The 15,542-nt window shown below is 41.3% G+C and overlaps 2 protein-coding genes across 2 annotated transcripts; one reads left to right on the top strand and one right to left on the bottom strand.

Moving 5' to 3' along the window:
- Positions 1–814: 814 nt before the first annotated feature.
- Positions 815–3,915, bottom strand: uqcc2.S (ubiquinol-cytochrome c reductase complex assembly factor 2 S homeolog). Its single transcript, NM_001092076.1, is given in 2 exon segments — positions 815–1,535; positions 3,870–3,915. A coding segment is annotated over 1 exon segment (375 nt). The 5' UTR covers positions 1,418–1,535; positions 3,870–3,915; the 3' UTR covers positions 815–1,042.
- A 152-nt stretch (positions 3,916–4,067) lies between these two features.
- gins1.S (GINS complex subunit 1 (Psf1 homolog) S homeolog) lies at positions 4,068–14,431 on the top strand. Its single transcript, NM_001092033.1, is given in 7 exon segments — positions 4,068–4,389; positions 4,566–4,630; positions 11,232–11,330; positions 12,267–12,357; positions 12,992–13,108; positions 13,506–13,580; positions 14,205–14,431. Coding segments are annotated over 7 exon segments (591 nt in total). The 5' UTR covers positions 4,068–4,314; the 3' UTR covers positions 14,274–14,431.
- Positions 14,432–15,542: the final 1,111 nt, after the last annotated feature.

Raw genomic sequence — 15,542 nt, 5'->3', positions numbered from 1 at the left:
ATTTATACCTTAACAGGATAAATGTGGTAGCTCCTAATGAATGCAAATGTATAATTTACGTAAATTAGGTTCTGTTTGAAAATAAACTATGCGACTCATACTGAACATATTTACATTTTCGTGGACATAAGCAGTCTGCAAAATGCACGAATATTTATATATATTTGTGCATCGTCACATAATAAGATCCAATAAGCTTCCTGATTTGGGCAATGTGTGCATGTAATGTGTTTGCTGTGAATACCTTTCTTTTGTACAGAACTTTGGAATACATAAATATGTAATATTAACAACAAAAACAATAATAATGTCACTGACTAACTCATGGATTACTGCAGTTATGTCCCAAAGCTTTTAAAGGGCATGTAAAGTCTAAAGTAGAATAAGGCTAGAAATGCTGTATTTTGTATACTAAACATAAACTTACTGCACCACATGCCTAATCAAACAAAGCTGCTTGAGTTCTGCATGGCTGGAAAGTAAGGCGAGGCCTCCCCCTGCTGTTCATAAGTATAATTGTTTCCCTGCTCAGCAGTTAGGGACCATCTGACAATTCCTATCCACAGCAGTAAATGAAGGGAGAATTTCACTGCATAGTCAGGTTTCTTATAAAAATGGTACACATTTTTTAATGAAAGTATATTGGAGATAGGTTTCTTTTTCATTAAAGAAAGTAAAAATGGGATTTTATTTTTTTGCCTTTACATGCCCTTTAACATGAGAAATATGCAGCTATTTAGCACTTGGCAAAACCAGGTATGACCCAGATATAAACAAAGGTCAGATTTGTCCAGGCAACTATATTACCGGATACTTTTTTTTTTTAACATTAAAATTTATTGGCAAAACACTGGAGATATTTCCAGATGTAACTTTTACATTTCAATGTAATTGAATTGTCAAATTCAAGACGAAACTATAATATTTTTCTATAACTGCTGTAAAATGTCACAGTATCTGGGAAAGTGCATGTGTACTGGTAGATTCTTGTAGAAAGCTGGTAGAAGGCATATGGAAAGAAAGGAAGTGGATTGGTTCTTTTTCAGTTATTCTCCTCTGATGGTTTAACATTAAACTTTTCTCTAAGCCTTGTCCACATTCCTTTTTTCATGTCTTCCATCTGTTTCAGGTTGTCAGAAGCCAGCACCATGCGATATTCTTCCGCTGTGACCTCAGTGAAGCTTGTATCTTGGAGCCGAGGATACTTCTCTCTGTAGCAGTTTGTATTCATTCTGTTCAGACTAGCGTACATTTCATCACAGGCATCTGGATCATCAACCTGGGTGCTCTCACCCTCTCGAAAGGCTTGTGCTACCCTTTGTCTTATATATGCGCCCAGGTCGCGGCCAACTCTTGTCTCATCCACTGGCCATTCCTCACATAATTTCAAGAAACGACGGTAACGTAAAGATGCCATCTTCTCACAGCCTTAAATTTCCTTGACTTATGGATATGAAAGTTGGATGATGAAGAAGCAGAACTGCAAAGGTACTGTTGCCTCTGAACTTTCGATTTAGCGGAGACTTTTGAGAATACTGCAGACGGGAAGGAAAACAAATTAATCCTTGACTAACTCAAGCCTTACCAACTAGAAGCACAAATGACCAGTCTGAAGTGGTATTATTTTGACCATAGTAAGAGAAGATCCAGTTAACTGGAAAATGATTAGGTTTGGAATAGATGCATTCAGAAGATAGGAACTTCTGGGAGAAGCACATATCCAAATGGACCCCTAGAGTGAAAACCAACTATACGGAGAGTAATATTTCTTAATGAACAGCGAGTCATTGCAGATTTGGTGATGTTACCAAGTATACATGAATCTGATAGTTATTGGGCATTGCCTTTCAATATTAATATTTCTGCCACTGTCCAATTTTGTTACTGCAAAAGAATGACAATTGACTGCAAATAAGTATTGAAAGGATACACTTTAAGGAATACATTTTGTATTCACAATCTAGCACTACAGTATGTACATGCTACAGTTATGGGCTGGATAACAACAGCTGTTGTAGATAAATAACTGCCAAAGTTCTAACAATAGCCTAATAGTACAGAAGCCCAGGGAAACAGTTTATACTTCGGCACACCTCCATAACACAGCCAGTCTACAAAGGTTGGTCCTACATGACCACTGAAACAGACAAACAATCAAAATTTGTGAAACTGGAATAGACATAACCTCATGCAACATAAACAAATGGACATGGATATAGCTAGTGGTTTTTTTAATTGACCAGGTAGAATATCTGCCAGCAATCTGAATGGAAGGCCATTCAGTAACACATATCTAACCTTGATCTTGTTAAATTGATCGACCAGACCCTCCTTATTCTGGCGAAAGATGCAAACTGCTCTCTTACAGCAAGCAATTGGGGGGGGGGGTGGGCTGCCACTCGCTTTCCTTTCATTTTCTAACAAAAACTATGAGGTTGATATCTGAGTGGCTAGAAATATAAAAATTACAAAATACTCTAAAAATGTATTTCTCCTTTATGCCAATACACCATTGTGCGCCTGATATGCCAAATGGCCTAGTGCTCCCAAAAAGCAAACATTTATCTGAAAAACCTATTTGATCGCCAAGCATCAGTTATCATGGTGTCCTGTGACACTATGGAGGTGCATATAGACAACAGACAAACACCAGAATCTGATCTGTCAGATCACACCCTTATCAATAGTGTTGGGCAAGGCCTCCTATGATAGGACTCCATCATAGAATCAAATACCAAGGGCCCACTGCCACAATTTTGAGCTGTAATAGAGACCTATTGGGAAAATAAAAAATGGCTTAATTGTGTTTTATAATTCAAGTTGCAACGGGTGATTCTTGGATGCTCTCAACACGGGCATATCAGGGAGATTAGTCACCCGGCAACAAATCTCCTTTTCTTCGGGGCGACTAATCTACCCCGAATTTTCGGTAATTTTCATTCTAGCAGGCAGTTCGGGGAGATTGGGGTTTGATATGCCCGTGTGTCTCTGCCCTTAATGTGTTGAGAGCATCCAAGAATCACTAGGAGCGCTTCGCTTTCCGAAGTTTCCTTGTGAGGCAACTTCGGAAAATGAAGTGTTTCGAGTGCATCCCGCTGGTGATTTTCATTCTAGCCGCCTGGAAGGCAGTACGGAGAGATTAGTCGCCCGAAGAAGAGATATGTCGCTGGACAACTAATCTCCCTGATATGCCCGTGTGTCTCTGCCCTAAATATTGTAAACACATGTAATTGCAATTTGCTGTACGTAAATTTGCAATTATTTCTAAAGCAGCATTTCCCAGACTATGAGGCTGCCATGCCTTGGGGTCATAAGCATGAGTGAAAGCCTGACGGTCATTTAGGGCCAAATTTGACAGTATATTCCTATTTGCTACCCTGAATATTCCAGAAAGTATCCCTAGGTACATGTTAGAACTTTCATTTTATCTATAGTCTTCTAGGGTTACCAGCTAAAAGAGCTGCACTAATTGCAAATCATTTCAAATACAATCAGTGCATTACAAATCCCTGAATGTTCTAGTGATCTGGTGACCCTACTGTAGCCTGCTCTGAGCAAAGTGAGCCAAACCAAATCTGTTCGGGGGGGGGGGGTGAACCCAAAAAGACGTTTCATTCAACAATAGCACAGCATGTCGCTACAAGCAAAACCAACAAGTGCCTTGTCACATCACTGTGTTGTTTAAAAATAAAATCCTCTAACAATACAGGTGGGTTGTGGACCAAAAAAACCTATGTAAACTCTTATCCCTAATTTCTTGGAGCCCTAGGTCCTCACTACAAGTGTATAAATGTTTTACAAGTTATAATTAACACAAAGCACATTTCCGATTCATGATTTAAGATTAATTATTCCCCAAAGATGCTCACCTGCCAATCCTTGGACAATACCCACGCATTGAAATCTCCGGTTCGGTCACACGCCTTTACATAACAAATGTCACCTCGCAGCAGCCGTACACAGCTGTCTGTCCTTTCATTGGTGGAAAAGTATTTCGCGCCAACGCTCATAACCTTGACACTTTACAGCCTCCGCGGCCATTTTAGCTTTGGGCAGCTAATGAGAGAATCCAATACTAAAGATCATTATAAATTAAAAAACAACTGTTGATGAATGACATACCGAATAACAATTACAATGAAGAACAGCGCGATAAATAGTGATTTAAAAATACAACGTCACGTTTAGTTTGCCAGATTTAATAATGGCCGCAGTGGAACTCTTGTATGCATCACGTGTGAAGTTATGTTTTTTTGGGGGAAAACTCGACCAGAGTGGAATTGGGTAGCTTGGAATTAATTGCTTTCAGTCATCATGTTCTGTGAGAAAGCCATTGAGCTGATCCGAGAGCTACAACGTGCTTCGGATGGGCAGCTCCCTGCATTCAACGTAAGTGTATCTGTGACATGCTGGGCACCGGCATAATAACTTGTAGGAGAAGCTACACTTGTAGCTGCATGATGAGGGCTTTTGCCCGATGCCCACGGTATCAGAGGGGCCACTGGGAAAGAAAGGAGACATTCTATTTTTTCTCGTTTTAATTTGTGTTTCTGCATGTTTTGTAGGAGGATGGAATCAGGCAGATCCTTGAAGAGATGAAGGCTTTATATGAACAGAACCAAGCTGATGTGTAAGTTTGTTTACTGCTAAAAGCATTCAGTGTAAAGTCAATGGCTTAATATGAATGCTATTGCTTTGCTAAAAGTATCTTTATTTCTAGTTAATAAGCAGTGTTCTTTCTAATAATCATAAACAGCAGAGGCTGAGAACCCACAGGTAAGGTGGGTAAAGATTGTGTAATGTGGAAAAGTGTAGTGCAGGCATGTCCAAAGTCAGGCCCACGGGCCAATTGCATACCTCCCAACTGTCCCTTTTTCAGAGGGACACTCCCTCTTTTGACAGCTCAACCTGCAGTCCCTCATTTGGGCTGGAAAGTCCCTATTTTCTCTGCACTGAACAGCCAGAAAAAGAAAGCAGAAAATCTATACATACTTACCGTGATTTTCTTTTCCTGGACTGGAACATGGCAGTGGGCAATAAGGGTTAAATCCCCCTGACGTAGGAAGGCACAGGAAATAGAATAAAAGCACTTCCGGGTCCCCACCCGCGCCCATCTCAATGACTGGAGATAATACCCCCAATTAGGGAGGGAACCCCTGCCCACTGCCATGTTCCAGTCCAGGAAAGAAAATCACGGTAAGTATGTATAGATTTTCTGCTTTCCTGTCCTTACACATGGCAGTGGGCAATAAGGGATGTACAAAAGCAAAAACACATAGGGAGGGCTTAATTAGGAGCTTTTATTGTAGCTGCTGAAAGGACACTGCCGCCCAAATTCAGCTATATTGTTAGAGAAAATGTCAAAGCAGTAGTGTTTGGAAAAGGTGTGGAGGTTTTCCCAGGTGGCTGCTCTGCATATGTCATCTGCAGATACTTGGGCATGGAGAGCCCAGGAAGCCGCTATCCCTCTGGTCGAGTGTGCTCTTAAGGAGGGTGGCCCAGGTACTGTCTGAGAGGAATATGCCGTTTGGATGCATTCTCTGATCCATAGGGAGATAGCTTTTTTGGAGGCTTCATGGCCTTTTCTGGGGCCTCCATGGATAAGAAGGAGGTTGTCCGATTTCCTGAAGGTTGATACTCTCTGCAGGTAGACTTTGAGACATCTAGTGACGTCTAAGTGGTGGAGTCTGTTTTCTTCTTCGTTTTGTGGATTGTCGAAGAAGGTTGGAAGTACTATGTCCTGGGACATGTGAAATGTGGATACTACCTTAGGGATGAAGTTGTCCTGGGTTTTCAGGATGACTTTGTCATGGAGGAAGATTATCTTATTCTCCTTAGCGGAGAGAGCATGGAGTTCACCGACTCTTTTGGCTGAGGAGATGGCCAGTAGGAACACAGTTTTTAGGGTAAGGGTCTTTAGAGGAATATCCTCTATAGGTTCGAATGGTGCCTTGGTCAAGGCGTCCAGAACTAGAGAAAGGTCCCATGGGGGGACAACATCTCTGACTTGGGGTCGGATTCTGGCAAGGGCCTTGAAGAATTTTTTAATCAGAGGGAGGGAGGCCCATTGGTTATCTGTATAAGCAGAAATGGCAGATATCTGGCCTTTCAAGGTGGAGGAGCTAAGGTTAGCCTCTACCCCTGATTGTAGGAATTCTATGATGGAAATTTCAGATATGGAGAAGGAGGCTCCATACTTTCTGAGCCCCAGCTTGAGAATTTTTCCCAGATCTTGTAGTATTTAGTGGATGTGGAAATTTTCCTAGATGCTGTAAGGGTCTTGATGGCTTCGTCGGAGAGACCCATTCCCCTCAGCTTTATCCTTTCAGGTTCCAAGCAGTCAGGGCCCAATTTTCGGGATCTGGGTGTAGTATGGCTCCCTGGTGGAGCAGGCTTGGAGTTACTGGTAGTCGGAATGGCTTCTTGTGGGATAGGTGGAAGAGGAGAGGGAACCAAGGTCTCCTTGGCCACCATGGAGTGATGAGGATTACATGTGCTTTGTCCTCCTGAATTTTCTTGATAGTTCTTGCTATCATTGATATTGGAGGGAAGATGTATGCTAGGCGGAAGTTCCATTGGAAGGAGAACGCATCCCAGTATGTTGCTCTGGGGTCCTTCTGCCAGGAGCAGAACACTTTGTTCTTTTTGTTCTGGAAGGTCGCCATTAGGTCGATGGTCATGTGGCCCCATTTTTTTCGGATTGAGTTGTACACCTCCTGGTTCAGTTCCCATTCTCCAATTGCTGGAAACTTCCTGCTGAGGTGGTCCGCTAGGGAATTTGAGGGACCTGGGATGTAGGAAGCTTTGATGGTTGTTACGTTCTTTTGTGCCCATTCGAAAATAGCTGTGGTCAAGGAGGACAGCTGCCTGGACCTGGTTCCTCCCTGATTGTTTATGTAACTTACTGTTGTAAGATTGTCTGATTTGATCAGTATGGATTTGTTCTTTAAGTGCTTCTGGAGATGATGTATGGCTGAAAGGACTGCCCTCAGTTCTCTCCAATTGGAGGATCTTTTGCTCTCTGACTGAGTCCATTTCCCTTGAATCTGGATTAGTTTGTAGTGGGCTCCCCAGCCCTTGTGGCTTGCGTCCGTCGTGACGATTTCCCATTTCTGGGAGGCTAAAGATACTGGAGTTTCCAGGTTCCTTTTCTTGAGCCACCAGGATATTTGGGATATTGTGGTGGGAGAGATGTGTATCAGCTGGGAGTCTCTCTCGTGGTTCCTGTCCCATTGGTTGAGGAACTCTTCTTGGAGAGGTCTCGTATGGATTCTGGCCCATTTTACAGAGTCTATAGTAGACGTGAGTTTTCCCAAGACTTGTTGGCATATCCTTGCCGTAGTGATGGGGTGGAGAGATAGCTGTTGTACTTGGTGGATTATGTCTGAGACTCTTTCCTCTGGGAGTCTCACTTGAAGTTTTTTGGAGTTGATGAGGACTCCTAGGAATAAGATTTCTTGTGTAGGTTGTAGGTTGGATTTCCCTTTGTTGACAATCCATCCCCATTCCCCCAGGGTATTCAGGACGATCTTTATGTGTTGTTGGAGTATAATTCTTGATGGTGCCTTTATAAGCATGTCGTCGAGATATGCAAAGACTTGGATACCTTTCAGTCTCAGGAAGGCTATCATAGGTGCTAGAATCTTTGTGAAGACCCTTGGGGCAGATGCAAGACCGAATGGAAGGGCTTGATATTCGTAGTGTTTGCCCAGTATGAAGAACCTCAGAAATTTTTTGTGAGTTTCTAGGATTGGGATGTGTAGATAGGCATCCTGGATGTCTATTTTTGCCATCCAGTCCCCGTGGTTGATGAGTTGACATATAGATCTTAGAGTTTCCATCTTGAAGTTCTTTGTTTTGAGAAATTTGTTTAAGTGTCTGAGGTTGAGTATGACCCTGAAGGTTCCGTTCTTCTTTCTTTTCAGGAAGAGGTGCGAATAAATGCCTTTGAATAGGTTCGGTTGGGGAACCTCTGATATTATTCCTCTGAATAACAGGTCTGATATTATGCTCTTTAGGTTGTTTACTGCTTCCAGGGATCTGGGTTTCTCTGAGGATACGAAGGTCTTGTTGGATAGGTGTGGAGGTCTAGCTTGTAACCTTCGCTGAGAATCTTCAGTACCCAGGAATCCGATATGTTTTGAGCCCACACTGTCTTGAATAGTTTTAGTCTTCCTCCAAGGCAAGACAGGGGGGCTCGCGCACCTTCATGCGGACTTCTTATCGGATTTGAAATCCTTTCTTCTGGCCCAGGGTTGACCCTGGCCTCTGGACCTCCAGGGTTGCTTGAAGGAGGGTTTGCCTGGTCTATATTGTTTGGCATCCTGGAAAGGCTTCCGAAAGGGTTTCTTTTCCCTTTTGTCCTGTGGGAGGAAAGCAGATTTCCCTGCTGATGCCTTGGATATAATATTATCAAGTTTTTCCCCGAATAGTAAGGACCCTTCGAAGGGAAGTGAGCAGAGGTTGTGCTTGCTCTGGGGATCGGCATGCCAATGGCGTAACCAGAGAGCTCTGCGGGCTGCCACGCTAAGCCCCATGGCTTTGGCAGAAATTTTGACCAGGTCCATGGAAGCCTCTGTAGTGTATTCATTCACAGTTTTGATGTCTTGGACTTTCTCAATCAGTTTTTTTCTTTCGGTTCCATTCTTGATGGATTGTTCTAGGTCCCTGTAGGCATCTTTCACATAATCTTTTATCATGTAGAGCTGCATCTCCGCAGGCCATACAGTCATTCCTGGGAGTCTTTCTCCTTTGAGATTCTTCTCTTGGAGAGGGACTTCTGGAAAAAATATTACAAGGATTACTCACCTTCTTTGCTATCCCTTTGTATAAAAGACTCTCTTTGGTGCACTTACCCCCTGGAGCCTGAGCGTCTGCTCATGATAGACAGTCTGCAAGATAGTAAAGGTAATCTTGTAAGATATATAATGTATATATATATGTAGTAGGAATGCTCCTGCGTATTTAGTTAGCCAGCTTGACTTACACCTGGGCTGGACGGTGAATACAGGGGCACAGCAGAGGTTTTGGTATTTCCTCCTCCTCTGGTATGGTTTGCAGCTTGTTGAGAAAAAACGCCAATCTGTGCTTACCTGCGATCCGGCGCGCGCCTTTAAGTTGTGCGCCAATGCGCATGCGTGTTTTCGCTGCGTTCCGTAGGCGCCATATTGGAGATGGGCGCTCGGCGTGTTTTCGCGTGTGCGAGTTTTCGCCTGTTTAGTAGCGCCATAGTAAAGATGGGCGCTCGGCGTCTTATCGCGCATGCGCTACCTCCCGTGGCAGCATTGCGACTTATTGCGCCGTAGGCAACAAAGGCCTGAAGCCCGCCGGCTTCCCCTGGGACACTCACAAGGTGAGAACCTCGGCCCCAGGCGCTTCAGAAGGAGAGAGAGTAGCTCCTCTGGTATGGGGGTAGTCTTTCGACAGGAGAATTGAGATGGGCGCGGGTGGGGACCCGGAAGTGCTTTTATTCTATTTCCTGTGCCTTCCTACGTCAGGGGGATTTAACCCTTATTGCCCACTGCCATGTGTAAGGACAGGAAACAAAGTTTCTAACTTAATTGGCTTTTGGCAGAGAGCCCAGAACAGTTAACAATAAGGTACTTTGTAACAATTTTCAGACACAAAAAAAAAAACAGTTTAGATAAGGAGAAATATTTTCATACTTTCATAACTTGCCAGATTTTGTTAAACGAACATGGTAATTAGACGGTGTGGCCACAGAAAGGGGCATGGTCAAAAAATTTCGCTGCGCTATGTGCAAAAACATTTTTTGTCCCTCTTTTTTTACTTTCAAAATGTTGGGAGGTATGCAATTGCACCCCAATTTCAAATTTACATTGGCCCTCAGCCTCCATCAAGAAATTAATAATAATGCGACCCACCAGCACAGTGCGATCAGGAATCGAGTAGCGATAGCAGTAATATTTGGGCACATTAGTGAAATGATCTGCCACTTTGTCTATACTGTTGCCTGTGTGCTGAAGGTGTTAGCAATAGACATGTACTGGCACATAGTGACATACTGCTCTCACATACTTCTTTAGGGCTGAAGGTGCAATAGACGTACTGACGTGCCAGTACAGTAAACTGAAGAAGTATGCGAGGGCGGTGCGTCACTACGTGCCAGTATGTGTCTTTTGCTAACACCTTTAGCTCACAGGCAGCAGTGTAGACGATTATTTCACTAATCATGTGCCCAAATATTGCTGCTATGGCTACGCGATTCCTTGTTTAAATGAGGTGAGTAGAATAAGTCCAAACAGACTCCACTTCCGAAACACTGTGTACACGTCCATCTCCAGGAATGAATGATCTTGATCGCAAGCTAGCTACCTCGGAATTGATGTCAGGCTGAATGGTCGTCCCCCACACATTTTCACCTCACCAAATCTGGCCCTTGTTGCAAAAAGTTTGGACACCCCTTGTGTAATGTATGAGAATGCAAATGTGGGGCTCCGCTGAAGTAGGAGCCGAGGGGCTCCGCCGAAGTAGCCAAGCCATGCCGAACACCATTTTTTTTTTTAACTTTCCCCCTTTTGAGGGGGGCCCTGATCGCTGGTGTTTTGTTTTTTTAACTTTGGGGGCCCTGGCCACAAATGTTTTATTTTTAACTTGGAGGTAGGGGGGGGCTGGCCACCAATGGTTTGTTTTTTTTGTTACTTATAAGGGGGCATGCCACCAATTTTTTTTTTTTTTTTTTTTTTTTTTTAGGGATGCACCGAATCCAGGATTCGGTTCGGGATTCGGCCTTTTTCAGCAGGATTCTGATTCGGCCGAATCCTTCTGGCCGGCCAATCCGAATCCTAATTTGCATATGCAAATTAGGGGTGGGGAGGGAAATCGCGTGACTTTTCGTCACAAAACAAGGAAGTAAAAATGTTTTACCCTTCCCATCCCTATTTTGCATATGCAAATTAGGATTCGGTTCGGTATTCGGCCCAATCTTTCACAAAGGATTCGGGGGTTCGGCTGAATCCAAAATAGTGGATTCGGTGCATCCCTAGTTTTTTTACTTATAGTGGGGCACAGACAGTTTTGTTGTATGGGCCCTGCAAATTCTGATGGTGGCCCTGTCTGTTATGTATGCATGCTGTAGGGTCAGGTCGTTTTATTTACACCACTAGTTATGGCATAAATCATTTAACGCATCATTCAAAAATTATGGTTTGTGATGAGTGCAGAGAGGGGATACCATATATTGTTTGATTTGTTTATGTTCCTCCCATTAGCAATGAAGCAAAAACTGAAGGTCGTAGTGATTTAATACCAACGATTAAGTTTCGTCACTGTTGCCTCCTAAGAAACCGTCGCTGCATTGTTGCATATCTGTAAGTTTTTATACTTCTTACTCCAACCTCACTACTGCCTCATAAAAATGTGCCTAATAAAACAAAACCTAATTCTAAGCAACTTTCCAATATACATTCATTAAAGATTTTTAGTGCTTCTAAAGTTATTTGTAAAAACAATTGCTATTGAAAGACACCTTTGCTTAAAGGAACCGTAACACCAAAAATGAAGTGTTTGAAGGTAGTGAAAATATAATGTAGTGTTGTGCTGCACTGGTAAAATTGGTGTTTGATTCGGACACTCTGCTATAGTTTTTATAAACAAGCTGAAAAGGCACAGGATACATCGCAGATAAATGATCTCTGTAGTATACAATGGGATTCTTCAGAACTTATCTGTTTATCTACTGCGTATCCTGTGCTTGAATAGCTGCCCCCATGGCTACACAGCAGCTTATTTATATAAACTATAGTAGACTTTCTGAAGCAAACACACCAGTATTACCAGTGCAGGGCAACACTACATTATATTGTTATTCCTTTCAAACACTTTCATTGTTTGGTGTTACTGTTGCTTTGATTCCTTGTCGTTACTTTTTAAACAATGTTGCAAAACTTTGCTTCGAATTGTGGTTTGTTTTTTTTTAATTAGATAATAAATAGTTTTTTGGGTTGACAATTCGGGCTCATTTAGTGATTTGGTTTAGTTCTGATCCTGTGCATCCCATAGCAACTAGCCCTCGTTTAGATTTGATTTAAGAGTTGTAATAAATTCCTGGTTTCACTTTGCAGCAATGGCTAAAGCTACAGGCCACAGACTGACAAATACGGCAACGTAACCGCTAAATCTGCTTAGGTTTTCATGTGTGGTATTTGTGTCTGTACAGTATAAAAATACAAAATGTAATCCTTTAAATGGGAAGTATTCTAGTCTGTGTAGGATTCTCTTTAATAATGTGTTTTTGTAATTTATAGATATGACCGTTTGCTTCGGATACGCGCTCTCCGATGGGAGTATGGAAGTGTGCTTCCTAGTGCTTTGAGGTTCCACATGTCTACAGAAGAGGTTTTTTTTTACTTTTGTAGGGTTAATTAGGTCTGGGCCTTCATAGCCCAATCGCCCTCTCTGTTTGGGTTACCTCTAGGTAAACTCCTGGATTAGGTTCCACAGTGGCACTTCATTATTTCATGTACTGTATAATACACCATGGGGCAAATTGAATTGAAAATTCGAATCCTTGAATGTTTTTATGGTCAAAACTCTCAAATTCAACTAGGGAATTATCCAAACTCAATTCGAGTTTTTTTAAAAATTTTAATTCGATCTTCAAGATTTGCCCCGAATCTGCCCATGTGCCATGACCCTTATATAGTGTGGTAACTAACAGTTATGTCCATTTGGAACATGAACAATCAGTACTGGATTAGTTGCACAAGAAGCATTCATTTTGCACCACACTTTTTTATCTGATGCCCCCATTAAAGCTTGACGGCTGGAGATTTTAAATTCCAGACATGCAATATCAAAGATGGTCAATACAGCACTATTAATAAATAGGTCACAAAGCAAAAAGCAAATCCTGTGGAGCTCTCTTATGTATTATATGTCCTTCATAGATTAGTGTTCCCATGTATCTGCTCATCACAGCAATGCATTTCTGATCTTAATCTTCTATGTTGGGTGGTTTACCAATTTACAGATGGACTGGTTCAATCAGTACAAAAGGTCTTTAGCCACATACATGAGGTCTTTGGGCGGTGAAGAAGGCTTGGATATTACTCAAGACATGAAGCCTCCCAAAAGTTTATACATAGAGGTGAGTTTTAGTTGCATAAAAACCAGCTGTACTGCCAAACAGCCTCCTGTAGACTGGCAGTCCTTGTAGGGGCTACCAATCATCATCATTTATTTATATACCAATAGCCAATCACTGAGCTAGAGCAATGTCTTCTGATGTAAGCATGCCATTAATGGAGTTATTCACCTTCCAAACATTTTTTTTATCAGTTCAGTTGTTTTCAGACTGTTCAGTAGAAATATAGCCCCCCCCCCCGAGCTGCTTCATAATGAAATAAGAGGGTGAAAAATTAGCTAATTTAAATGCTTTTTTTTTATTATGTAATATTTGCCAACTGCAATAAAAATATACTCACGGGGACATAAATGTAATGGAGACTGGTTGTCAATCTTTCTAAACACATACCTTTTAATAGGTCCGTTGCTTAAGAGACTACGGTGAATTTGAAATTGATGATGGCACCACAATTCTGTTAAAGAAAAACAGCCAGGTAAGAGATTGCAAATCGTGCTTTAGTTAAGTAAGCTGAATGGTTACTTCAATATATTTTCTTTATATTGGTAAATAAATTAGACTATTCACCACTTAAGAAGACGTCCTGGGATCAATTTGGAGTTGTTTGCAGCCTTCCTGATACTTGAGTTTTTTTTCGGAGATAAAACTAAAATTTTAAAACTCGAATAGAATTGAGTTTTTGGTTCCATCCTATTCACCTAAGCATGGAAAATTCTTTTTTTTTTTTTTTTTTTTTTTTTTTTTTTAATAAATTTCAATGATCGCATTTCAAGTTCATGGGGGTTTATGGAAGATTTTTAAAAACTCACATGAACTCGAAATTCAACCTTTGATAAATGTGCCTCTTTGAGTCCATATTGGTGGCAAAAAATCCTATTGGGTTCATTTAGTGTCTAAATGTATTTTTGCATATATGGTGATTTCAAATTCTGGAAAACACCATGTCCCAAGAATTCTGTATAATAGATCCCATAGATGTACTTGGATACCCATTTTAAATATAATGCGATTCAAGAGACTCCAGATCAAAACATACAATTTTCCTATTATTGTTTAACATTGAAGATGAATAATTTTCAGCTCTTGGCTTTATTTTCAGCATTTTTTGCCGCGGTGGAAATGTGAGCAACTGATCCGACAAGGGGTTCTAGAGCACGTACTGTCTTAATCTGTATGTGCATTGAGCCGTCGAATTGATCTGATTTCTCTCCCTGTTCCGTGAAAAGGATTTTGATTGCCAGCACCAACTCTGTATGCAATGCTTCTAATAACTGTAAATATTTCAACCCTTAAAAATACACTTTCAAAATATTTTTATCTGTTTAATAAAAAAAAAATAGCATAAATAATTTGGTAATTTTTTTTTTTTATAATCTGAGATAAATCAGAGAAGGTGGTGTAGGCACATGGAATGCAAAAACTAATACAGAAATTGAAGAGATCCTGCTCACTGGTTAAAAGGAAGTGTACTTGGGTGTATTTAGTGTAGAGTGGGCCTAACAAGACTGTATTTGGGTCTCGGCTAAAACTGTTGAAAGACTAGTTAGACAAATTATCTAGAGTTTAATCACACTTATTGAGCCTCTGCAAAAAGTGAGAAATCCTGTCACTTGTTTTAATAAACACCTGTCAACATTTATGCAAATGACCAGCGTTGCGGCTGTGTTCTTACTCATAATTCTGGTGGAAAATATGCCACATTAGCTCTCAGCCAAACAATTAAATCATCCTACGCTGGGAATTCAGGCTGTCGGAGCGAGGACTGCATCAACAGAACAGTCATGGGAAAACGTTTTTTTTTTTTTTTTCAAAATACATCAGTAAATCGTGTTGCCTCAGCAGACTTCCGCACTGAAATCCATTTTTCAAAAGCTCAAACTGATTTTATTTTTAATTTTGAAATCTGACATGGGGCTAGACAAGTTGTCAGTTTCTCAGGTGCCCCCAGTCATGTGACTTGTGCTCTGATAAACTTCAGTCACTCTATACCGCTGCAATGCAAATTGGAGTGATATCATCCCCTCTCTTCCCCCCCCCCCCCCCCCCCAGCAACCCCATCTGCAGAAAAATTGGAAGGTAACCAGATAACATCACCGTAACACGCGATAACGGCTGCCTGGAAGATCTAAGAACAGCACTCAATAGTAAAAGCCAAGTCCCACTGCGACACATTCAGTTACATTGAGTTGGAGAAGCAATAGCCTGCCAGAAAACCGTTCCATAGTACAATACTGGCTCTTTCTGAAAACACATGACCAGGCAAAACAATATAACACAACACAACAATATAACGACTAAAAAAAATACACTTGTTGGTTCAGGAATGACATTTTATATGGTAGAGTGAATTATTTGCAGTGTAAACAGTGTAATTTAGAAATAAAAACGAAATCATAAAAATCATGACAATCCCTTTAAACTTGGCTGATCAATATCT

Source organism: Xenopus laevis, chromosome 5S (assembly GCF_017654675.1).
Source record: "Xenopus laevis strain J_2021 chromosome 5S, Xenopus_laevis_v10.1, whole genome shotgun sequence".
NCBI lineage: Eukaryota > Metazoa > Chordata > Amphibia > Anura > Pipidae > Xenopus > Xenopus laevis.
The sequence above is the reverse complement of the archived record's forward strand: the minus strand, read 5'-3'. Positions and strand labels throughout refer to the sequence as shown.